The 27,251-nt window shown below is 37.5% G+C and overlaps 1 protein-coding gene across 1 annotated transcript in view; it reads right to left on the bottom strand.

Annotated features, from left to right (window-relative positions):
- SH3GL2 (SH3 domain containing GRB2 like 2, endophilin A1) overlaps window positions 1-27,251 on the bottom strand; it is a 462,830-nt gene that overhangs the window by 108,574 nt on the left and 327,005 nt on the right. The window contains exon 3 of the mRNA XM_053702641.1: window positions 9,635-9,707. Within this exon, the coding sequence (XP_053558616.1) occupies window positions 9,635-9,707 (73 nt within the window). The remainder of the gene's footprint in view (window positions 1-9,634; window positions 9,708-27,251) is intronic.

The following is a 27,251-nucleotide window of genomic DNA, read 5'->3' as shown; positions in this document are numbered from 1 at the left end:
AGTAGAATTAAATACATGGCGTCAGGGAATGCCTATCCGCAGGGCACTGCGGAATTGTGTGCTTTTGACGTAGAATTATTCCTCGGAAGAATGACTTTGTCCCACAGGAAGGCGTAGAAGGAAGAATGATATATTCTGGCCAATCACAGAAGGTGTGGCAATATTTATATACTCATTTTATAGGTTGAACTCGATGGACTTCTTTACCTCATCTACTACGTTATACATTATGAGTCTTGTCATACCTGAGGACACAGATTGCTCAATGAAATATAGAAAATAAAATTGGAGACCTGTGGATGGGCACTCCCTGTCGCCATGTATTTAATTCTACTACATATTAAGAAGGATATGTAGTAGAATTAAATACATGGCGTCAGGGAATGCCTATCCGCAGGGCACTGCGGAATTGTGTGCTTTTGACGTAGAATTATTCCTCGGAAGAATGACTTTGTCCCACAGGAAGGAAGTAAAATGATATATTCTGGACCATCATAACCCTCACACAGTATGGCAATATTTATAGGTTGCACTCTATGGACTTCTTTCAACCTCATCTACAACGTTATGCATGATAATGAGTCTTGTCATACTTGAAGACACAATAGGCTTTTGCCTTCTTTGGACGAACAGACTGAATGTAAATGAATAAACAAACAAATAAATAAATAGAGCATGACTAACTAAAATCAGTTGTGTGTTGCTTTTTAGTTCTGAAACAAAACCTTATTTTCAACGCACTTGTTGATTCGTTAAAAAGAGGTGAACATATTTACAAACACATAATATATATCTAAGGGGTAATGAGACACTAATCTTACATTTATAATATATATATATTAGAAATATAGCCAGTCCATGCACTTGGTAAAAACAAATATGTTAAGTCGAAGTAAACAGAAAATGAAACAGATTGTGTAAAAAAAACAAACAGCTTACTTGTTTTTTTGCAAAATTAGAATTTCTCACTGTAGCCATTCAGCCAGTTCTGAGCATGAACAAATCTGACTCCCTGTTTATCTAGTCTATTCACTTAATACTGAACCAACTCTGGAAGTTTTATGACATCATGCCAGATAAGTCGTCCTGTAGAGACCATAGCCTCCTTGTAGGGCTGTGACAGGAAGTAATACACTGCACAAATGAAGTTTAAAAAAATAAAATAAAAGGTAAAATCTATTTATATTGATGAATAATGCATATTGCAAAGGTTTATATTAAGTATAAGCCACTTTTTAGTGCTTTTTGATTACAACAATGAAACAGACTTTTTGATATCCCTTTAAACAGATTTTGTTTTTGTGTAAAATTGAGGCCAAACGCAAATTCTACAATCTGCAATTGCTGCAAATCAATAAGCTGGTTTCGGCAATTTGCAACATATTGATAACTTAGGTTACCGATTTGCTTTTTGGTCTCTCTAGGAAGCGTGGGACAAAGCACATTTTTTTACACAAAATCAAGAGATGGTTAAAAATGCCCCATTTGATTCCTCAGTGTGCTCCAAATTTTCTTGTTATACCTACTGCAGAGTCTAAAATGTTCATTCATGTGCATTTTGTGTTTGAAATAGCTGTTTTTGCTTATTTAAAACCATCACTTTTTTCACTGAGCTTGCAGGTAAAACAGACCCACTAACGTTATCAATGTCTAAGTATAGGTATTGAAATGCTAATTATGGCTGGGCACAACCATTGAGAGCCATTGGGGCCCATTTAACAATGTGCGGACGGACATGATTCGCTGTAGCTGATCATGTCCACCGCACATCGATAAATTCCAAAACTCAGCATACACTGTCAGCATTTATCATTGCATAAGCATTTCTTGTGAAATGCTTGTGCAATACCGCACCCTGCACATTCGCGGCTAATTGGCCGCTAGCAGGGGGTGTCAATCAACCCGATCGTATCCGATCGGGCTGATTGCTGTCTGCCGCCTCCGCTGCTTCTGACCGCTGCTTCTTAACTTCTGCTTCAGGCGGACCTGAAGCGGAGTGGGTCGGAAGCATCATCCGCTGCTTCATAAATCAACCCCCTTGTCTCCTGTTTACATACATTTTCTACAGAAAATATGTTTGTTGTTTATATTTCCAATGTAGATGGTGGATAAACATCACTGATAAATTAAGCACTACATTGAAAAAGATCTATGTTAAAAATAAATGTTAAAATAAATGTTTTAAGATTATTTAAACCATTAATTAGCACAATGTGCATAAACTTTCTATCACAACAATAGCACTTAAAAAAAAGTGAACAATTAGCGCTATTTGTAAACAAGTCTGTGCATTGCTCTAAGCAATTACTATGTAGTATGCAGGGCCGTCTTTAATATTGATTGGACCCTGGGCAAAAATTTTCTTGGGCCCCCCCCCACCCCCACCCCATGCAATTTCGCTCTCCACCCCAACATCCCAAAAAACAACTAAATCAATTTTTTTTTATTATTAGCCCAGCGGTGGATCATCCACTGCTGGGCTAATCATTTAAAAAAATAAAAATAAAAAAAAAATTGCAATATGTGAAACTGGACCTAAGCAGAACTAATAAGTAAATAAATATAGAAATTCCTCCACTGTGGATTCATTTAATATTCTTTTGAATGTGATTCTGGTGTGAGGTTAGCTGGTTAAAGAGATTTAGGGCAGCCAACAGGAGCAAAGCAAGGTAAAGGAGGAAGCATGGAGGTGCAGACAAATATAAGTTTACTGACTTGAACAGCAGAACTACTATGGGAAGCTGTAAAATCTGAGACAGAGAGAAAATAAAAACTATAAAAATAAACCTTACATTAATGTGTGAAGTATCAGCATGACGCTATACATCAGCCACACCAGCACATGTAGCTTCTTTGCTAGGAACAAGTTCCCTCTCACCCTGAACTAGACAATGCTGCATGGGGAGGGGCGTGTGTGCACTCACTTATTCTTCCCACTGACACCTTTCTACATTGCACTATTCCCCTAACAAACTTCAGTTAGTTGATCTTAGGGCCACAGCAGAAAGAGCAGGGCTAAGGGGACCAGTAGACATGATGCTGTCTGTCCAAGGCTGCATGGATACAGTGTGAGATGAGTCACACAGCCTCAAGACTGAAGAGAGCAGTGTATGCAGCTGCTCAAATCCTCATGTGCCTGCCGCTCCAGCTTTCTGCTGCATGTGCCTACAGTCAGCCCTACCCAGAAACAATCCCCACCACCAGAGCAGTTACCTGGTAACAGTGGTAACCCCAGTAAGACATTTTCTGATGCAGTGGGAAATGGCTGGATGCCGAGTTAGGGCTTTGCATTCAGGGCTGCACAGTGCACATCTAAAACAGCACATGGCACTAGCTTGGCATATCACATGACACGGGCACGGTCTGGCACAGTTTTTAAAAAAAATATAAGCAGAGTACTTTTGACTGTGACAGTATTAGGACTGAATGTGTGTGTTCCCCATGTCAAATCAGCAGTCTGGTATGAACCATTAAAAAAAATATTTTTTTTTTTTTTTTTTTAGGACTCTTGGGCCCCTCAACAGAGACTGGGCCCAGGGCAGCTGCCCCTTTTGCCCTGTGTTAAAGACGGTCCTGGTAGTATGTAGATGGTTTCGACAATTTTCTGTAGTAATCATATAAATCATGTCCAGAGCCAAAATAATGTTTTAGATTCATGAATTAATTTATAGGAATATAACTGAGTTTAATGTAAAATTAAATAGCCAAATTATTTGCTACAGATGAACAATTGTTACTGTCAGGCGCACACTGCACCACTGCTTTGTCAAAAGCTCTTTTTGGACCATTATATTAACATACAAAAAAATCACTGCACATTGTGTTTGTATAATTACATAATTAAACATATATGTATGATACATACATTTATGGATAGACAAAGAAGTACATATAGTTAAATAGGATCCCAATTGCAGAGCAAAAAGAAGACCTGCTAAACCACAGAGTTATACAATAGAGTTATACAACATGAGATTATGGTACTGTGCACTGACTATATGCACAAGGCCTGAGATTACAATTACAATGTATGTTCTGGGCAGACACTGTACGTAGAAAACCTGGTACCATATTGTATGATATACAAGTGAAAAATTAGAATATCGTGCAAAAGTTCATTTATTTCATTAATGCAACTTAAAAGGTGAAACTAATATATGAGATAGACTCATTACATGCAAAGCAAGATAGTTCAAGCCATGATTTGTCATAATTGTAATGATTATGGCTTACAGCTCATGAAAACCCCAAATTCACAATCTCAGGAAATTAGAATATTGTGAAAAGGTGCAATATTCTAGGCTCAAAGTGTCCCATTCTAATCAGCTAATTAAGCCATAACACATGTAAAGGGTTCCTGAGCCTTTAAATGGTGGTTCAGTAGGAATCACAATCATGGGAAAGACTGCTGACCTGTCAGTTGTGCAGAAAACCATCATTGACACCCTCCATAAGGAGGGAAAGCCTCAAAAGGTAATTGCAAAAGAAGTTGGATGTTCCCAAAGTGCTGTATCAAAGCACATTAATAGAAAGTTATGTGGAAGGGAAAAGTGTGGAAGAAAAAGGTGCACAAGCAGCAGGGATGACCGCAGCCTGGAGAGGATTGTCAGGAAAAAGCCATTCAAAAGTGTTGGGGACTTTCACAAGGAGTAGACTGAGGCTGGAGTCAGTGCATCAAGAGCCACCACACACAGATGGATCCTGGACATGGGCTTCAAATGTCGTATTCCTCTTGTCAAGCCACTCCTGAACAACAAACAACGTCAGAAGCGTCTTAACTGGGCTAAAGAAAAACAGACTTGGTCTGTTGCTCAGTGGTCCAAAGTCCTCTTTTCTGATGAGAGCAAATTTTGCATCTCATTTGGAAACCAAGGACCCAGAGTATGGAGAAAGAATGGAGAGGCGCACATTGCAAGATGCTTGAAGTCCAGTGTGAAGTTTCCACAGTCTGTGTTGATTTGGGGAGCCATGTCATCTTCTGGTGTTGGTCCACGGTGCTTCATTAAGTCCAGGGTCAACGCAGCCGTCTACCAGGAGACTTCATGCTTCCTTCCACAGATGAGCTCTATGGGGATGCTGACTTCATTTTCCAACAGGACTTGGCACCTGCCCACACTGCCAAAAGCACCAAAACCTGGTTCAATGACTGTGGGATTACTGTGCTTGATTGGCCAGCAAACTCGCCTGACCTGAACCCCATAGAGAATCTATGGGGCATTGCCAAGAGAAAGATGAGAGACATGAGATTGAACAATGCAGAAGAGCTGAAGGCCGCTATTGAAGCATCCTGGTCTTTCATAACACCTCAGCAGTGCCACAGGCCATGCCACGCCGCATTAAGGCAGTAATTGCTGCAAAAGGGGCCCAAACCAAGTACGGAGTACATACAGTATGCATACTTATACTTTTCAGAGGTCCGATATTGTTCTATGTACAATCCTTGTTTTATTGATTGCATGTAATATTCTAATTTTCTGAGATTGTAGATTTGGGGTTTTCATGAGCTGTAAGTCATAATCATCACAATTATGACAAATCACGGCTTGAACTATCTTGCTTTGCATGTAATGAGTCTATCTAATATATTAGTTTCACCTTTTAAGTTGCATTAGTGAAATAAATTAACTTTTGCACAATATTCTAATTTTTCGAGTTTCACCTGTATATTGGTGCAATGAACAGGGCGCTGTAGGTGGCCTTCCAGTTACCCTAGATCATTCCTGGGTTGTGGTGAAGCACTGCATTTCTTTTTTTTTTTTCACAAACAGTATTAGGACAAACAATGTACTATCATTTTCTATTTTCTGAATAAACGTATTTGCAATTAAAGTGCTTAAAACAGTTTCACAAAGAACCTGCCAATAACCTGAATCTTTCTGAGGTTTCCAAAGTTTAGTGTCCTGATGGCTCTTAACAGGGGCAGTAAATCCCAAAAATTGTATTTATGATTCGGAATAGAATATACAATTTTAAACTACTTTCAAGTTTACTTTTTTTATCAAATACGCTTCATTATCTTGTTATCCTTTGCTAAAAGAACAGCACTGCACTACTGGCAGCTAGCTTAACACATCTAGTGAGCCAATCACAAGAGACAAATCTGTGCAGGCACCTATCACCAGCTAGCGCCCACTAGTCTAGCATATGTGCATATTTATTTTCAACAATGATACCAAAATAACAAATCACATTTGAAAATAGAAGCAATTTTAAAAGTGTCTTAAAATTACATGCTCTGATTCTTGCAAGTTTAATTTTTACTTTCCTATCCCTTTAATAAAAAAGCTTTCTACTGAAGAAATATAGTTTCAAGGTCAATAATACAAGGACATAAATAAACAAAGGACACTTCACAGGTTAATATTGGCCTAGATAAAAAAAAAAAATAACTGTTAATATGTTACCATTTTGTTAATTATTAGAGTGCTAGATAACATATAAAATACCACCTTAAAACTTTCACTTCCCTTCTGAGAAGAGCATGCTATTAATTGTGTGTCTAAATAAAGTTGTGAAGTAATCCATGGTAGCCCAGATGAAGCCCCAGTGAATCAGAGCAGGAGGTGAAACGCATGTCAGAACTTGGAAGGAATCAGGTCCTGCTCTGGAACTACTTATTTCTCACGTGGGGCTGCTGTTAATATGTATTCTGGACCTATTTTACCCTTGTGGGTGGCCTGGCAGGAAAGCAGACACCAGATCCATAACAACAGTGCCGGGTTATATGTGGCTGTGAGGAACCAATCACTACAGGTGTTACCGCATCAGCACTGGGAGTTCTCAGCGATCCACGTCTATTCTCTATATGGTTTTAGGATGATTCACTGATGCACCTTATATGTGTTAGAATGTTTTAATGTAAATTGGTAGTGATCATGTTTTATAACAATTTCTAACGATATCAAATAAAGTCATTACATTTTGTATTCCCTGTTATATGTAGAGGGTGTATTATAATCCATTATGCTCTCTTTGTCTATTTATTGAATAATACACCTATAGGAGCTGGGGAATTGTGGGTATATTATACATGTACATACTATCTTTTATTTATGCAGTTTGTTGTATGATGCTATAATATGTATTTTAATTATTGTTGTGAATTTTGCTTTTAGTGTGTTTTTTTAGGAAGAATATTTAGTTTGTGATATTAATATTTCATAGACGACAGTAGCTACGACTTTCTAGTTTTATTTATTCATTGTTGATATAAACTCTCATTGTTCTGAATGTTCTAATCTTGTGACCACACTGTAACTAATATATTATTAATATAATCATTTTTTATACACAGCTACTGCAGTCATAGGATGATTGTAAAAACTTTCCTGGGACCCCCTTTGTTCAGAAATAGCAGACATGAGTAGCATTAGAGATAAGCAGACAAGACATTTTCATTATAGATGAAATTTTCATTCAGTATATTAATAATAATATATAATAATTATTATTAATATATAATAATATTCGGTGGCTGCCATATTCGGTATTAATTTAAAACAAAAACGAATACTGAATTTTAGTTAAACATTTACATTAGTTTTAATTAAAACAAATGCAAATATTTCAAAGCTTACCTAATGTGCTCTGGAGAGCATGGAGAACGCGTTAAGGTAAGTATAAACTGCTTAAAATTTTTTAAAAAAGTAAACAAATGAGCACTGACAATTTTCGTCAGTATTTTTTAATTTTATTTCACTTTCATTGGTGCACTCATTCAGATATGTATTTCATTGAAACAAAATGAAAACAAATGCACACAATTGCCATTGGTTTCTGGTTATTAAAAGGCCACTAATTGCAACTGCGCACCACACTTCTAAAATCCTGGAAGTGAAGAAGTTAGCTGTTAAAGGCATAGGAAATGGTTTACATCATTGGACCCATAGGATAGGATTCGGTTTAGCAAATACATGGAGATTAGATAAGGAAGTTTCTCTATGTGTATAGAGAGTGTATAGAAAACAATAAGATAAGGAGATCTACTCTTCCTGCAAACCCAGCCCATTTCAATTAGCTGAAATTTATAAAAATGAACATAAATGAGCAATTTCCCATTCTTTTATACTCTGCATTTGGTAAATCAGGTCACATTGACCAAGATGTAGAGCAGATTTTTGCTCAAGATCTCTAGTGTAAATAATGCTTAAGGGAAATCCATACTGTGAGTATACCATGAGCATCTGTGCATTCATATTATAAGGCAGGGACGTAACTACAGGATTTGCAGGGGTTGCCACTGCTACCGGGCTCATCCTTTTAAGGGGCCCACAAACACTGCTCCCTCTAGGTTGTGCAGCTTGTGCAGGTCAAGAGTCAGGTCACATTCCAGCTATTACAGATTTTCTGTGTGCTGTGATCTCTCCAAACGGAGGTGAATGAGGCTAGACAGTAAATGCATGCAATGTTGTTTTTTAACCCTTTATTCTCTCTCTATCGCTCTCTTCAAGTTGCTCTATAGCATTTAGCAAATATAGCTGTTGTTTTGTAATTTGTAATCTATAGAGATGCCTCAAACGATTTGTACATATACACACCCATGCATATACACACACACATATATATATGTATATATATATATTGCTCATTATCTATGGAAGGGATGCTGTTCTAATGAGGAGGACCCTGACATAGAAGTTGCCCTGGGGCCCAGTGAGTTCTAGTTATGCCTCTGTTATAAGGTGAAAGAAAAATGTTCTCCCTCAAGAGTTACTATCGTTGAAGCACAAGTTATCAGAACGGAAAGTAAACCATGATTCCCATTATGAAGTTACTAGAAATCTACAAGTAAATGCAAATAACTAATACAATGGCAATTTAGCAAACAAATACCTTTTAACACAGTTGATTACATAGATACCATTGTACACTGTGAAAGGACAATAGCAATTTATGTGTGCGAAATTAACCTTTTCACTTCCAAAATAATAGAAAAACGACGTTGTTATGCATTTGAGCTGGGAATTATGGGTATACAGTACACATGTGTATGATGTGTAATTTATATACATTATATTATAAAAGTTGTTCATTATAAACTTTTCTATATTTGCTTATTACAAATATTCCTGGTCATGATAGTGCATTTTGAATAATTTCTCACACTAACACTGTAATATCTCACTGTACCAACTGTGTTTCTGCAATTCTGGTTGGTTAAAGTGAGATATTGCAGTTTTGCAAGAAGAAGCAGCTCAGCTGTAATTTAGGTTCTAGCGGTATAAAGATCTCAACCTTGCAATTGCAATCACGTTTGCACGTCTTGTGATAACAATGGAGCTTCACTTGTAATTTAGACCATTAAGGGGTAACCAGCTTTACAGTACACTGTCCCTTTGATGATTTATTTCTATTGACTACCTCTTAACCTCTTTTCATCAAAGTGAAGGGGCTGATGGGACTTTATTTTTCATGGTTACCTTTTTTAAACACATTTAACATACACAATTTATTCTCCCCCAGTTTTTCATAAAAATGTAGAAATCTTGTTCTCTAAAACTAGAATAATATTTTTTGCACCAATTTAAATATTGTCTGATTCTAATATAGGTGAAGAATCACATTTATGCAATTGATATAAAAAAATCACACTTTTGAATTATATGTCTATATAGTATTTTGAATAGGTGATTACCTGGATTGGGTTGAAGGTACTCTATTGACTTTGTCATGATTTCCATCACCGCTCTGCTAGTCACATCAACTTTCTAAAGTAAAAGAAAAACAACACGTATTAATGTATAAATCAATCCTAGATTTTTCACACAAAATGCTTACAATTTTGAATATACTAGAGCAAAGTACTATAACCCTTTATCTCTTGTATTGCTATAAAAAAATCACCAAGACAAGCTACAGAGCAACAATCCTCTACAGGGACAGATTTCTGATTAGGTAATGGTCGCTGTCTAGGATAACTTTTATGGTTGGAGATTATTATGTTTTATGCACCCAGATGCCCAGTAAGTATACTCTATTAGTACACATACTTTATTTTATTATTCACAATCGCACTAGGTACCCTTTGAGCATAGGTATACACATCACAATAGTCCTTTATCAAGCACATATCCATTCACTACATTAGTTATCTTTATCTCTATTATATTCACATACAGTCTTGGCCTCTGTGTTATCAACATCCCTTTGGTTAGGAATAGCGGATACCATCTTATCACGATTTGTCCTGATTCTGGATCACTACGTTAATAGTTAGTCTATGGTATATTGGTTATATGCTGATGTCTCCATTATGTTCTTGTCCTGTTATTAGTGGATGCACAGAGCTCATCACACATGATGTATGTTACATAATGGATACACGTCAGTATATACACCCACTTGGAGCAACATTGGACATTAGGCAGGCTCAGACACCTCCTTATCCTGACGCCATTCACACACGCCCCTATAGAGACACGAATCAGCTGGCACACCATTGACCTTTTGTTTTTATACACCCCCCAGACGTAATGGGTTATGTCGAGAGCCGTTATCTGCAAATATTTTCTTCACACTTGAACGGTATTTGTCAGTTTTAGTACAACTATACATCACTTATGAAGATCATTAAAGTTTAGTTATGATCCTACAATAGAATCAGACAAGGTTATTGTTGCCATGACAACCAGTCTCACTAGGCCTAATGGCATACTACACCTATAGTCAGTATAAAATAGTTTTTTTAGGCCCAAATTTATTGGTTTTAAATTCTATATACTATTTTTTGATTGAGGTAGTTTGTAGAACGTCTGAATTATTATTTTATTTAGTAGGTAGGGCCATGCCCTCTTTTAAAAAATGAATGGTGTTAGCATGTTGCTCTATTCAACGACATTGCTGACACAAATAGCAATATTTACCATCAGCTGTTTTATTGCTAGGTTACCAACAGGTGTATATTGATTAACTAGGTGTTAAAACAGATGTGACCTTAGCCACTAGAGGGCGCTAGAACAACCAGTGTAATGTAACAGGAGTGAAGAGCTTCCCAATGTGCATGTGCACTAGTAGAGTCAAATGCCAAGTGCACTGCTGAACCTAATAAATCAATTACCTAAGACGCTGACTGTGTGTCTCCAATATGAAAGACAAGCTGCACCTCTCAGTAACAAAATTGAAATATACAAACTATAATAAAAGTGTGATCAACACACAAGAGGGCGCTAAAATACCCACTGGGAGGTAGATTGTAAGTGATTAAATAAACAGGCAATATATATGTGCAACTGGGAATAGATCATGGGCTCTCACCATACAGACGATATAACAAATGATGTTCAGTCCCAAATATATGTGCAATGTTCATATATAAAATGTCCCAATGATGGAAGCAGAAACCAGTTGCTGCCGATAATGTTGCACTTTCCTCTTTTAAGTGCCCTCTTCTCTCCTTGATGACCGGAGGCAAATCTGTAGGGGTGGAGGGAAAACAGAGGCGACAAATGTGTGTATCCAATGTGATGGTGAACCCCCCTGCACACGTATGCTATACCCAGGGTACTCACACTTTCACTTAGCACACCAATGTGCTGGTAGGCGCGGACTGGCTATCGGAGCAAGCCAGCTTGCTCTCACATGTACACTCTCTCTCTGTGGTGATCGTAAGAGTCTTAGCCGCTGTATCTCCTTATATGATGTTGATCTCCAACGCCAACAGGAACTTACAAAGGAATAGCTCCCAAGGATTGGTAATGAGGATATACTTGTAATGGAAACACATGCAATGGTATAAAATAAACTTTTAATCAGTGTTAAAAACAACCATGCAGATTCCACAAGTAAAAATCAGATATATATTCTTTGCTACGCGTTTCTCGGCTACTTATGGGCCGTTTCTTCAGGCATATTTGTACAAACATTTGAATCGGCTATATATTGCCGCTCATTACCAAATCCTCCCTCCCCCCATCTACACCAATAGGCGTGTTGCTTCCAGCCATTGGCTATGAACAAACATCCAGCTGATACTTAGTAACTTAATCTCAATAGACACCTATGCAATACAAATTTCGAACAACAATATGTTGATACAAAGTTACAACTATCGTTATCTACTAAATACTGTAGATGTCCATACTTTCCCTTTGAAAACAAATATCGATAGATGACACTTTTTTAAGAACTCTCAATCTCATTTCCAATATGCAACACAGATAAAAAGAATTTTTTTTTATATAGAAATCCTGCCGTGTGAAATTTGATTACAACTTCATGACACTAACAACTCAAATAGGATAAAATGAATATAATATATATTCAAGGTTTACGCTATTTCTAATTTCCTCATATGATTTATCAAAGGGACCTAATGTCATCAAATGACTGGTATTAGGTGAATCTATTTGCGGTTATTCTTTACCTGAGATGGAACTCTTTACTTTTATAAGTGATATACCCTAAGTGTCATAACACCAAAATAACAGTATATAAATATATGAAATGATATAGATGTGAAATGAATATGATATTATAATGAATGACATCAAATAGTAAAAAAGAAAAGAAGTGACCAATAGACCTGCAAAATCTATTACAGGTGATTTAACGCTACATGAATCGGTTTAAAGGGGTATTTTGCTACTATTTTGTATACCTACTATAAAGTATCCACCCTATAAGGACTGTGTATTTTGGTACAATCATCACAAATAGTGCATCTATATTGATGGTATCCCCACTGCAATGTACTCTTCAGTTAAAGGGATTTTTCGCAGCAGATTGCAAAGTGTCTAGATTCAGTGTCTATATTCTAGTTATATACCTATAAGATTTGTCTGTTGTCTTATAAGGATGGCATATAGTGATAAAACATTATTAGTTGGTTCTAAAAATTATATGCTTCAATATTTTTGGATAATAATATATTAAGGTGGATATTTTGTAACAAATGCTATCTTTGTGTCCCCAGTGAATGTGGATTTTTCTAAATGCCAAGAGCATAAATAATGAATATAATACAATGAATGGTATTACTTTCCATTCATATAAAAAAATTTATAAATTGTATATAAGAAAACAAAACTAAATAAAGGACCCTTAATGGTCTAAGTGCTAATACTATTAGTTGTTACATCAGAAATCACCAATTGTTTCTAAATTATGTGCATATAAATAATAAGATAAAGAGTGGTATATGTGATGTATCAATAATGATACTAATACGTGTACTAATATACTCTAAATGAATAATAAACCTAATGTGTGTTAAAGTGGAGAAGACATATAAATGCCAAATATTATGACATACTGCTATGTGCAATGTATAATGTATGTGTCCTGTGTGAACATGTGTAAACTTGGACGTGTATTTGTAAATTAATACTATAAAAAACTAAGTCAAATCTAGGTCTATAATGAATATATGATGATATATATAAAAACACCATAATGAAAAGGTTAAAGTGTATTAGAAATATATATAATAAAATGCATATTAAAATGCTGCAGAGTCAATTACTTCGTTGAGACCATCTGGAAAAAGTGATCCAAATTTATGGATCCAAAAAGTCTCTCTTTGGCGGAGCTTGATGAATCTATTGTACTTGTTAGAGGGTAAAATGCTTTCAATGGGGGTGATCTTAAAACAACATGGTTCCCCCTTGTGTTCTTGTATATGGTGTCTTGAGACACTGTGTTTATCAGATTCGTATCGAATGTTTCTGAAGTGTTCACTCCATCTGGTGCGAATATTGCGTATTGTACGCCCTAAGTACTGGACCCCACATTTACAGGATAACACATAGATAACGAAAGATGAGCTGCATGTGAGATATTGCCCTATCTGATATGTCCCTCCTGTTGTATGTGCTGTAATATTTTTTGCTCCATGAGTTATATATTGACACATGTAGCATCTTGATTTGCCACATCTATAAACACCTTTATGGCCCATTTTTTTATTATTTGATGTGCCTTTGATTGCTTTTTTAGAAATGACCACCTTACTGGGCGCCAATGATTGCTTAATATTGGGTGCTCTCCTATATACAATGCTAGGGGTGGTATTTAAATTTCTTTTGAGTATGGGGTCCTTAAGCAAAATAGGCCAGTGTTTTTGTAATGTCTTTTTAATAAGTTTATAATTAGAGTTGTATTGGGTGACGAACAGAGGCTGTTCTTTAACATTCTTGTTCTTTAGTGTCTGAGTATTATTGTTATTTTTATTGGGATTTAGTATTGAAGCTCTATCTCTCTCACATGCCTTCCTATATCCATTGTTTATGATTTCAGGGGGATACCCTTTTTCTCTGAATCCTTCTATTAAAATTTGTGACTGCTCATGAAATGTATCATCCGAACTACAGTTCCTTTTTATACGGCAAAACTGACTAAATGGAATGTTTATAGAAAATTGGAGATAGATCCTACACAGATTTTTTTGAAAAAACTTTTGCGGATATTGGAAGATGGTAGTAGTAATGGAATTCTGAATTCTAAAGAAAAGAGATATCTCACTCCTTCACATCCATCTATCCCTTACTACTACCATCTTCCAAAAATTCACAAAAATTCTACACAACCTCCAGGAAGGCCTATTATTGCAGGCATTAATGGCCTTACGGACAAATTATCAGAATATATAGATAGTTACTTGCAGAAATATGTTCAAAACCTTCCATCTTATATTCGTGATACCACGGATCTAATACAGAAACTTGAAGGGGCTAAATGTGATAAGGATTCCATTTGGGTCACTGCAGATGTGAGTGCTTTATATTCTAACATATCTCACGAATTAGGTATATCCACAGTGAGACATTTTTTGGAGGATGACTTATTTATGCCTGCTAAGCAGAAGGAATATTTGCTGAGTCTTATTGATTTTATTTTAAAACATAATTATTTTAAATTTTTTAGATGAGTTCTATCTACAAGTTAAAGGTACGGCCATGGGCACCAGGTTTGCCCCTAGTTTTGCAAACCTTTTTATGGGTTATTTTGAAAATATATATATATATAATTCCAACTGGTGGGGCAAACTGGTGTTCTATGGCCGGTACATAGATGATCTTTTATTTGTTTTTAAAGGGACTATTGAGGAGGCACATTCCTTTTGTACATTTTTAAATAAAAATGATATGGGCATCCAGTTCACTTCCAGTGTGCAACCAGATAGAATTGAATTTTTAGATCTTAATCTCTCATTTGATAGAAATCATAATATTTGCACTTGTACATATTTTAAGATTGTAGACTGCAATAACTTTTTACATTATTCTAGCAACCATTATTCCCAATGGAAGAACAACATTCCATTTAGTCAGTTTTGCCGTATAAAAAGGAACTGTAGTTCGGATGATACATTTCATGAGCAGTCACAAATTTTAATAGAAAGATTCAGAGAAAAAGGGTATCCCCCTGAAATCATAAACAATGGATAGAATTTTTGTGAATTTTTGGAAGATGGTAGTAGTAAGGGATAGTTGGATGGGAAGGAGTGAGATATCTCTTTTCTTTAGAATTCAGAATTCCATTACTACTACCATCTTCCAATATCCGCAAAAGTTTTTTCAAAAAAATCTGTGTAGGATCTATCTCCAATTTTCTATAAACATTCTATTTAGTCAGTTTTGCCGTATAAAAAGGAACTGTAGTTCGGATGATACATTTCATGAGCAGTCACAAATTTTAATAGAAGGATTCAGAGAAAAAGGGTATCCCCCTGAAATCATAAACAATGGATATAGGAAGGCATGTGAGAGAGATAGAGCTTCAATACTAAATCATCATATATTCATTATAGACCTAGATTTGACTTAGTTTTTTATAGTATTAATTTACAAATACACGTTTACACATGTTCACACAGGACACATACATTATACATTGCACATAGCAGTATGTCATAATATTTGGCATTTATATGTCTTCTCCACTTTAACACACATTAGGTTTATTATTCATTTAGAGTATATTAGTACACGTATTAGTATCATTATTAATACATCACATATACCACTCTTTATCTTATTATTTATATGCACATAATTTAGAAACAATTGGTGATTTCTGATGTAACAACTAATAGTATTAGCACTTAGACCATTAAGGGTCCTTTATTTAGTTTTGTTTTCTTATATACAATTTATTATTTTTTTATATGAATGGAAAGTAATACCATTCATTGTATTATATTCATTATTTATGCTCTTGGCATTTAGAAAAATCCACATTCACTGGGGGACACAAAGATAGCATTTGTTACAAAATATCCACCTTAATATATTATTATCCAAAAATATCGAAGCATATAATTTTTAGAACAAACTAATAATGTTTTATCACTATATGCCATCCTTATAAGACAACAGACAAATCTTATAGGTATATAACTAGAATATAGACACTGAATCTAGACACTTTGCAATCTGCTGCGAAAAATCCCTTTAACTGAAGAGTACATTGCAGTGGGGATACCATCAATATAGATGCACTATTTGTGATGATTGTACCAAAATACACAGTCCTTATAGGGTGGATACTTTATAGTAGGTATACAAAATAGTAGCAAAATACCCCTTTAAACCGATTCATGTAGCGTTAAATCACCTGTAATAGATTTTGCAGGTCTATTGGTCACTTCTTTTCTTTTTTACTATTTGATGTCATTCATTATAATATCATATTCATTTCACATCTATATCATTTCATATATTTATATACTGTTATTTTGGTGTTATGACACTTAGGGTATATCACTTATAAAAGTAAAGAGTTCCATCTCAGGTAAAGAATAACCGCAAATAGATTCACCTAATACCAGTCATTTGATGACATTAGGTCCCTTTGATAAATCATATGAGGAAATTAGAAATAGCGTAAACCTTGAATATATATTATATTCATTTTATCCTATTTGAGTTGTTAGTGTCATGAAGTTGTAATCAAATTTCACACGGCAGGATTTCTATATAAAAAAAAATTCTTTTTATCTGTGTTGCATATTGGAAATGAGATTGAGAGTTCTTAAAAAAGTGTCATCTATCGATATTTGTTTTCAAAGGGAAAGTATGGACATCTACAGTATTTAGTAGATAACGATAGTTGTAACTTTGTATCAACATATTGTTGTTCGAAATTTGTATTGCATAGGTGTCTATTGAGATTAAGTTACTAAGTATCAGCTGGATGTTTGTTCATAGCCAATGGCTGGAAGCAACACGCCTATTGGTGTAGATGGGGGGAGGGAGGATTTGGTAATGAGCGGCAATATATAGCCGATTCAAATGTTTGTACAAATATGCCTGAAGAAACGGCCCATAAGTAGCCGAGAAACGCGTAGCAAAGAATATATATCTGATTTTTACTTGTGGAATCTGCATGGTTGTTTTTAACACTGATTAAAAGTTTATTTTATACCATTGCATGTGTTTCCATTACAAGTATATCCTCATTACCAATCCTTGGGAGCTATTCCTTTGTAAGTTACTGTTGGCGTTGGAGATCAACATCATATAAGGAGATACAGCGGCTAAGACTCTTACGATCACCACAGAGAGAGAGTGTACATGTGAGAGCAAGCTGGCTTGCTCCGATAGCCAGTCCGCGCCTACCAGCACATTGGTGTGCTAAGTGAAAGTGTGAGTACCCTGGGTATAGCATACGTGTGCAGGGGGGTTCACCATCACATTGGATACACACATTTGTCGCCTCTGTTTTCCCTCCACCCCTACAGATTTGCCTCCGGTCATCAAGGAGAGAAGAGGGCACTTAAAAGAGGAAAGTGCAACATTATCGGCAGCAACTGGTTTCTGCTTCCATCATTGGGACATTTTATATATGAACATTGCACATATATTTGGGACTGAACATCATTTGTTATATCGTTTGTATGGTGAGAGTCCATGATCTACTCCCAGTTGCACATATATATTGCCTGTTTATTTAATCACTTACAATCTACCTCACAGTGGGTATTTTAGCGCCCTCTTGTGTGTTGATCACACTTTTATTTTAACTAGGTGTTAGTATGTTGCTTTATCAACGACACGGCTGACACAAATTGCAACATTTATCATCAGCTGTTTTATTGCTAGGATACAAGAGGTTACCAACAGGTGTATATTGATTAATTAGGTTTAGGGAAGAGGGTGGGTGCATTAATTAACAAATGATATGGTTTATAAGTGTATATAGCAAGTGTATCAATGTTATATTTTTATTGTTTAGCTTAAGGAAACAGCCCTTGTGGGCTGAGAAACATGTCGCTTTGTTTTTAATAAATACATTCTTTTATCTGATACACTTGCTGTATTTATTTTGGACTTATCTCTTGGATCTATACCGTGTGGCTGGTGAACGGACGCCATCTATTCCTGAGCACAGTCTGCTGGGCGACTGAGAGGTTCCAGCTTGCCTCTATTGCACCTGGCGGTGCGCTGCTTTCTGTAAGTCTGACCAATAATTGTGCACTTTGCATGCCCAAACTGTACTAGGCTATTGATATTGTTTTATGTCACTCACAGGAATAGGATTTCTGTTTGCTGCCTGCTGTTTTTCATCTGAGCATCTCCCCTGTGAGCATTCAGTGAGCTGGACCACTGCTAATTGATTCAGTCTGCGTGATTGGCACTTTTGGGTGCTCTTTGTTTGTGAGTATCATTCTACTTCACATTGTTTTTCTAGTGTATAGACGTTACTAGGTCATGTTGGCGCATCTGTGTCTCCTTTTTTCTAGAATCACCATCACCAGGGAATGACCATCCTTCTGACAGAGTGCTGCCCTCCATTGGATGTGGGATTATAAGGACTATGTATTGTACTTTATTTTTGGTAGCTCACACCAATGTGATAGGTGTTCCTATATATTGCTTTTGGGTTTTATTTCTTTTAAGATTTGTTTGGAGGAAGTGGCCCCTATGGGAATTGTGTTTTTTTGTATTTCCCTTTTTCTTTTAGTATAACTCTTTATCCCTTGTATTGCTATAAAAAAAATCACCAAGACGAGCTACAGAGCAACAAAACTCTACAGGGACAGATTTCTGATTAAGTAATGGTCGCTGTCTAGGATAACTTTTATGGTTGGAAATTATTATGTTTTATGCACCCGGCTGCCGAGTAAAGTCAATCAAATTATATTTGTTTTAATTTATAGTCTCTAAATATATCCAACTATATTTTTGTGGGTGAGCACTACCCAGTTAATTTCCAAAGTAGTATAGCAGCACCACCAATTAGTAAAAATTACTTTATTGAACCAGCATAAAACAAACAACGTTTCGGATATGCATCCTTAATCATGTCTAATATAAATACAATTAAAATCAACCTTTAATAGACCATAGCCACACCCACATACACCTCTATTACTCTTAACTCTTACCTATACAGAGTCACATCTATATCAAAAGACAATGCCATCTAGTGGTCAAAATATATATATAAGTTAAACACATAGTCAAAGCTGACATTTGGATCAAATAATTTTTATGAGAGAATTCTATTATATGCAACATATTTACATCCCATATTTAAACTGATTAATCATCTATTCATTATAAACTTATACCCCAATCCATTTCTCTGTTCATCCTATTCGGGATCATGGTACCTAATTCATGTATACAATATAACTCTCTATTACACAGAATTTTAGCTCTATTGCCCCCTCTCCTGTGCATACTTACATGCTCCAGTATCTGAAATCTCAACTGATTTATTTGATGTCTTGCCTGAATAAAGTGGTTGGATACTGGTGCCTCCAAGTTACCTGTTCTGATATTGCTCTTATGTTGATTGATGCGTTCACGCACCTTGCGGGTGGTCTCGTCCACATACCCCAGTCCACACGGACACTTAATTAGATAAATCGCATAGTTAGTATTACAGGTAAAATGATCCTTAAGTTTATATTTTTTACCAGTTCGCTGTAAAAATCTTAGAGACACATTAGTGAGGGCAGATGTTGGTTCAAAAAAGGAAAGTCAAAGATATATTGGAGAGAAAAATTTGGGTTGCTTTCCCTGCTTGGAGTGTCAAAATTGTAATAGCATTATAAAAGGCCCCATTTGTACACATCCTCGAAATGGTAAAAAATATAAACTTAAGGATCATTTTACCTGTAATACTAACTATGCAGTTTATCTAATTAAGTGTCTGTGTGGACTGGGGTATGTGGGCGAGACAACCCGCAAGGTGCGTGAACGCATCAATCAACATAAGAGCAATATCAGAATAGGTAACTTGGAGGCCCCAGTATCCAACCACTTTATTCAGGCAGGACATTAAATAAATCAGTTGAGATTTCAATAACTGGAGCATGTAAGTATGCCCAGGAGAGGGGGCAAAAGAGCTAAAATTCTGTGTAATAGAGAGTTATATTGGATACATGAATTAGGTACCATGATCCCGAATGGGATGAACAGAGAAATGGATTGGGGTATAAGTTTATAATGAATAGATGATTAATCAGTTTAAATATGGGATGTAAATATGTTGCATATAATAGAATTCTCTCATAAAAATTATTTGATCCAAATGTCAGCTTTGATTATGTGTTTAACTTGTAAATATTTTGACCACTATATGGCATTGTCTTTTGATATAGATGTGACTCTGTATAGGTAAGGGTTAAGAGTAATAGAGGTGTATGTGGGTGTGGCTATGGTCTATTTAAGGTTGATTTCAATTGTATTCACATTAGACATGATTAAGGATGCATATCCGAAACGTTGTTTGTTTTATGCTGGTGCAATAAAGTAATTTTTACTAATTGGTGGTGCTGCTATACTACTTTGGACATTATTTTTACAGACTTTGGGTGCTAGTCTGTCAGCCTGCACACCTGCAAAATATTTGCAACTCCAGGGGTGGGGGTTACCTTGGTGTCAGTTCACATTGAACTACCCAGTTAATAGTAGTTAATAGTGACATATGCCTTGATATTGGTGGTATAAATGTTGTCCTTAAAAACTATGGCCTAGATTACAATTAAAATGTAAAAATGGTAGCACTTTTTTACTTCCATATTTCAAGTGCTGAGTAAAATGTTAGCGCTCAAGCAAAAACCAGATCAGATAGCGCAGCCATACGAACTCCCTCATATAATAGACTAAGGTCCTGGTTATCACTTGATTGATAAACCTATGGTGATCTAAAACAAAAGGATAAATAGTGGAGTTCTACGCAGTTTTAATGTATGTTTTTATCTTTACTTCTTTAATTTTTTATATTAAAAACATAATTTATGCTTACCTGATAAATTTATTTCTCTTGTAGTGTATCCAGTCCACGGATCATCCATTACTTGTGGGATATTCTCATTCCCAACAGGAAGTTGCAAGAGGACACCCACAGCAGAGCTGTAATATAGCTCCTCCCCTAACTGTCATAGCCAGTCATTCGACCGAAAACAAGCCGAGAAAGGAGGAACCATAGGGTGTAGTGGTTACTGTAGTTTAAATTTAAAAATTACCTGCCTTAAAATGACAGGGCGGGCCGTGGACTGGATACACTACAAGAGAAATAAATTTATCAGGTAAGCATAAATTATGTTTTCTCTTGTTAAGTGTATCCAGTCCACAGATCATCCATTACTTGTGGGATACCAATACCAAAGCTAAAGTACACGGATGAAGGGAGGGACAAGGCAGGAACTTAAATGGAAGGAACCACTGCCTGTAAAACCTTTCTCCCAAATATAGCCTCCGAAGAAGCAAAAGTATAAAATTTGTAAAATTTTGAAAAAGTATGAAGCGAAGACCAAGTCGCCGCCTTGCAAATCTGTTCAACAGAAGCCTCATTTTTAAAGGCCCAAGTGGAAGCCACAGCTCTAGTGGAATGAGCTGTAATCCTTTCAGGAGGCTGCTGTCCAGCAGTCTCATAGGCTAAGCGGATTAAGCTTCTTAGCCAAAAAGAAAAAGAGGTTGCCAAAGCCTTTTGACCTCTCCTCTGTCCAGAGTAGACAACAAACAAAGCAGATGTTTGACGAAAATCTTTAGTAGCTTGTAAGTAAAACTTTAAAGCACAGACCACTTCCAGATTGTGTAACACAAGGATGGAACCACAATCTCTTGATTGATATTCTTGTTAGATACCACCTTAGGTAAGAACCCAGGTTTGGTATGCAGGACTACCTTATCCGTATGAAAAATCAGATAAGGAGAATCACATTGTAAGGCAGATAGCTCAGAGACTCTACGAGCCGAGGAAATAGCTACCAAAAAAAAAAAAAAAGAACTTTCCAAGATAAAAGTTTATCTATGGAATGAAGAGGTTCAAACGGAACTCCTTGAAGAACCTTAAGAACCAAGTTTAAGCTCCATGGTGGAGCAACAGGTTTAAACACAGGCTTGATTCAAACTAAAGCTTGACAAAATGCCTGAACGTCTGGAACATCTGCCAGACGCTAGTGCAAAAGAATAGACAGAGCAAAAATCTGTCCCTTTAAGAAACTAGCTGACAATCCTTTTTCCAAACCTTCTTGGAGAAAAGATAAAATCCTAGGAATCCTGACCTTACTCCATGAGTAACCCTTGGATTCACACCAATAAAGATATCTACGCCATACCTTATGGTAAATTTTCCTGGTGACAGGCTTTCGTGCCTGTATTAAGGTATCAATAACTGACTCGTAGAAGCCACGATTTGATAAAATCAAGCATTCAATCTCCAGGCAGTCAGCCTCAGAGAAATTAGATTTGGATGGTTGAAAGGACCCTGAAGTAGAAGGTCCTGTCTCAGAGGCAGAGACCATGGTGGAAAGGATGACATGTCCACTAGATCTGCATACCAGGTCCTGCGTGGCCACGCAGGTGCTATCAGAATCACCAATGCTCTCTCCTGCTTGATCTTGGCAATCAGTCGAGGGAGCAGAGGAAACGGTGGAAACACATAAGCCAGGTTGAAAGACCAGGGCGCTGCTAGAGTATCTATCAGTGTCGCCTTGGGATCCCTGGACCTGGATCCGTAACACGGAAGCTTGGCGTTCTGGCGAGACGCCATGAGATCCAGTTCTGGTTTGCCCCAATGGAGAATCAGTTGTGCAAATACCTCCGAATGGAGTTCCCACTCTCCCGGATGAAAAGTCTGACAACTTAGAAAATCCACCTCCCAGTGCTCTACACCTGGGATATGGATAGCTGATAGGTGGCAAGAGTGAATCTCTGCCCAGTGAATTATTTTTGAAACTTCTAACATCTCTAGGGAACTTCTTGTTCCCCCTCGATGGTTGATGTAAGCTACAGTCGTGATGTTGACCGACTGAAATCTGATGTACCTCAGAGTTGCTAACTGAGGCCAAACCTGAAGAGCCTTGAACATCGCTCTTAGTTCCAGAATATTTATTGGAAGGAGAGACTCCTCCTGAGTCCACGATCCCTGAGCCTTCAGGGAGTTCCAGACTGCTCCCCAACCTAGAAGGCTGGCATCTGTTGTTACAATCGTCATATCTGGCCTGCGAAAGGTCATACCCTTGGACAGATGGACCCGAGATAGCCACCAGAGAAGAGAATCTCTGGTCTCTTGATCCAGATTTAGTAGAGGGGACAAATCTGAGTAATCCCCATTCCACTGACATAGCATGCATAATTGCAGTGGTCTGAGATGCAGGCGCGCAAATGGCACTATGTCCATTGCCGCTACCATTAAGCCGATTACTTCCATGCACTGAGCCACTGACGGACGTGGAATGGAATGAAGGAAACGGCAAGCATTTAGAAGTTTTGATAACCTGGACTCCGTCAGGTAAATTTTCATCTCTACAGAATCTATAAGAGTCCCTAGGAAGGTGACTCTTGTGAGTGGGGATAGAGAACTCTTTTCCACGTTCACTTTCCACCCATGCGACCTCAGAAATGCCAGAACTATCTCTGTATGAGACTTGGCAATTTGAAAGCTTGACGCCTGTATCAGGATGTCGTCTAGATACGGAGCCACCGCTATGCCTCGCGATCTTAGAACCGCCAGAAGTGAGCCCAGAACCTTTGTAAAAATTCTCGGGGCTGTGGCCAACCCGAAGGGAAGAGCTACAAATTGGTAATGCCTGTCTAGAAAGGCAAACCTTAGGAACCGATGATGATCTTTGTGAATCGGTATGTGAAGGTAGGCATCCTTTAAGTCCACTGTGGTCATGTACTGACCCTCTTGGATCATGGGTAGGATGGTCCGAATAGTTTCCATTTTGAATGATGGAACTCTGAGGAATTTGTTTAAGATCTTTAGATCCAAGATTGGTCTGAAGGTTCCCTCTTTCTTGGGAACCACAAACAGATTTGAATAAAACCCCTGTCCCTGTTCCATCCGCGGAACTGGATGGATCACTCCCATTACTAGGAGGTCTTGCACACAGCTTAAGAATGCCTCTTTCTTTATCTGGTTTGCTGATAACCTTGAAAGATGAAATCTCCCTTGTGGAGGAGAAGCTTTGAAGTCCAGAAGATATCCCTGAGATATGATCTCCAACGCCCAGGGATCCTGAACATCTCTTGCCCACACCTGGGCGAAGAGAGAAAGTCTGCCCCCCACTAGATCCGTTTCAGGATAGGGGGCCATTCCTTCATGCTGTCTTGGGGGCAGCAGCAGGTTTTTTGGCCTGCTTGCCCTTGTTCCAGGCCTGGTTAGGTTTCCAGGCCTGTCTGGAATGAGCAACAGTTCCCTCTTGTTTTGAAGCGGAGGAAGTTGATGCTGCTCCTGCCTTGAAATTTTGAAAGTCACGAAAATTAGACTGTTTGGCCTTTGATTTGGCCCTGTCCTGAGGAAGGGTATGACCCTTGCCTCCAGTAATGTCAGCAATAATTTCCTTCAATCCAGGCCCGAATAAGGTCTGCCCCTTGAAAGGAATGTTGAGTAACTTAGACTTTGAAGTCACGTCAGCTGACCAGGATTTAAGCCATAGCTCCCTACGCGCCTGGATGGTGAATCCGGAATTCTTAGCCGTTAGTTTAGTCAAATGAACAATGGCATCAGAAACAAATGAGTTAGCTAGCTTAAGAGTTCTAAGCTTGTCAACAATTTCAGTCAATGGAGCTGTATGGATGGCCTCTTCCAGGGCCTCAAACCAGAATGCCGCCGCAGCAGTGACAGGCGCAATACATGCAAGGGGCTGTAAAATAAAACCTTGTTGAATAAACATTTTCTTAAGGTAACCCTCTAATTTTTTTATCCATTGGATCTGAAAAAGCACAACTGTCCTCAACCGGGATAGTGGTACGCTTTGCTAAAGTAGAAACTGCTCCCTCCACCTTAGGGACCGTCTGCCATAAGTCCCGTGTAGTGGCGTCTATTGGAAACATTTTTCTAAATATAGGAGGTGGGGAAAAGGGCACACCGGGTCTATCCCACTCCTTGCTAATAATTTCTGTAAGCCTTTTAGGTATAGGAAAAACGTCAGTACACACCGGCACCGCGTAGTATCTATCCAGCCTACACAATTTCTCTGGAATTGCAACTGTGTTACAGTCATTCAGAGCAGCTAATACCTCCCCAAGCAATACACGGAGGTTCTCAAGCTTAAATTTAAAATTAGAAATCTCTGAATCAGGTTTCCCCGAGTCAGAGATGTCACCCACAGAATGAAGCTCTCCGTTCTCATGTTCTGCATACTGTGACGCAGTATCAGACATGGCTCTTACAGCATTTGCGCGCTCTGTATCTCTCCTAACCCCAGAGCTATCGCGCTTGCCTCTTAATTCAGGCAATCTAGATAATACCTCTGACAGGGTATTATTCATGATTGCAGCCATATCCTGCAAGGTAATCGCTATGGGCGTCCCTGATGTAATTGGCGCCATATTAGCGTGCGTCCCCTGAGCGGGAGGCGAAGGGTCTGACACGTGGGGAGAGTTAGTCGGCATAACTTCCCCCTCGACAGAACCCTCTGGTGATAATTCTTTTATAGATAAAGACTGATCTTTACTGTTTAAGGTGAAATCAATACATTTAGTACACATTCTCCTATGGGGCTCCACCATGGCTTTCAAACATAATGAACAAGTAGGTTCCTCTGTATCAGACATGTTTAAACAGACTAGCAATGAGATTAGCAAGCTTGGAAAACACTTAAAACAAGTTTACAAGCAATATAAAAAACGTTACTGCGCCTTTAAGAAACACAAATTTTGTCCAAATTTGAAATAACAGTGAAAAAAGGCAGTTACACTAACAAAATATTTTCAGTGTATGTAACAAGTTAGCAGAGCATTGCACACACTTGCAAATGGATGATTAACCCCTTAATACCAAAAACGGAATTACAAATGACAAAAACGTTTTTTAAACAGTCACAACAACTGCCACACTCTACTGTGGCTTTTTACCTCCCTCAATACGACTTTTGAAGCCTTTTGAGCCCTTCAGAGAAGTCCTGGAACATGCAGGAAGAAGCTGGATGTCTGTGTCTGTAATTTTTGCTGCGCAAAAAAGCGCTAAAATAGGCCCCTCCCACTCATATTACAACAGTGGAAAGCCTCAAGGAACTGTTTCTAGGCAAAATTCAAGCCAGCCATGTGGAAAAAACTAGGCCCCAATAAGTTTTATCACCAAACATATATAAAAAACGATTAAACATGCCAGCAAACATTTTAAAATACACTTTTATAAGAGTATGTATCTCTATTAATAAGCCTGATACCAGTCGCTATCACTGCATTTAAGGCTTTACTTCGGTATCAGCAGCATTTTCTAGCAAATTCCATCCCTATAAAAATATTTTAACTGCACATACCTTATTGCAGGAAAACCTGCACGCTATTCCCCCTCTGAAGTTACCTCACTCCTCAGAATATGTGAGAACAGCAAAGGATCTTAGTTACTTCTGCTAAGATCATAGAAAACGCAGGCAGATTCTTCTTCCAAATACTGCCTGAGAGAAACAGTACACTCCGGTACCATTTAAAAATAACAAACTTTTGATTGAAGAAATAACTAAGTATAAAACACCACAGTCCTCTTACGACCTCCATCTTAGTTGAGAGTTGCAAGAGAATGACTGGATATGACAGTGAGGGGAGGAGCTATATAGCAGCTCTGCTGTGGGTGATCCTCTTGCAAATTCCTGTTGGGAAGGAGAATATCCCATAAGAAATGGATGATCCGTGGACTGGATACACTTAACAAGAGAAATACTAAATTTGGTTTTGTCACAGTCACCTCCAGCATTTGACTGTTGTCCAGATATTTTATTGTCCTGCCTATCTTCCAAGCTTCCATTACAGACCTTTTTTTTAATATACATTCAATGCAGAGTTAATTTACTCAGTGAATTTTACTCTGGGATAGTAATCTAAACCTAAATGGAATGTTAATGTCTGGTT

Source organism: Bombina bombina, chromosome 2 (genome assembly GCF_027579735.1).
Source record: "Bombina bombina isolate aBomBom1 chromosome 2, aBomBom1.pri, whole genome shotgun sequence".
NCBI lineage: Eukaryota > Metazoa > Chordata > Amphibia > Anura > Bombinatoridae > Bombina > Bombina bombina.
The sequence above is the reverse complement of the archived record's forward strand: the minus strand, read 5'-3'. Positions and strand labels throughout refer to the sequence as shown.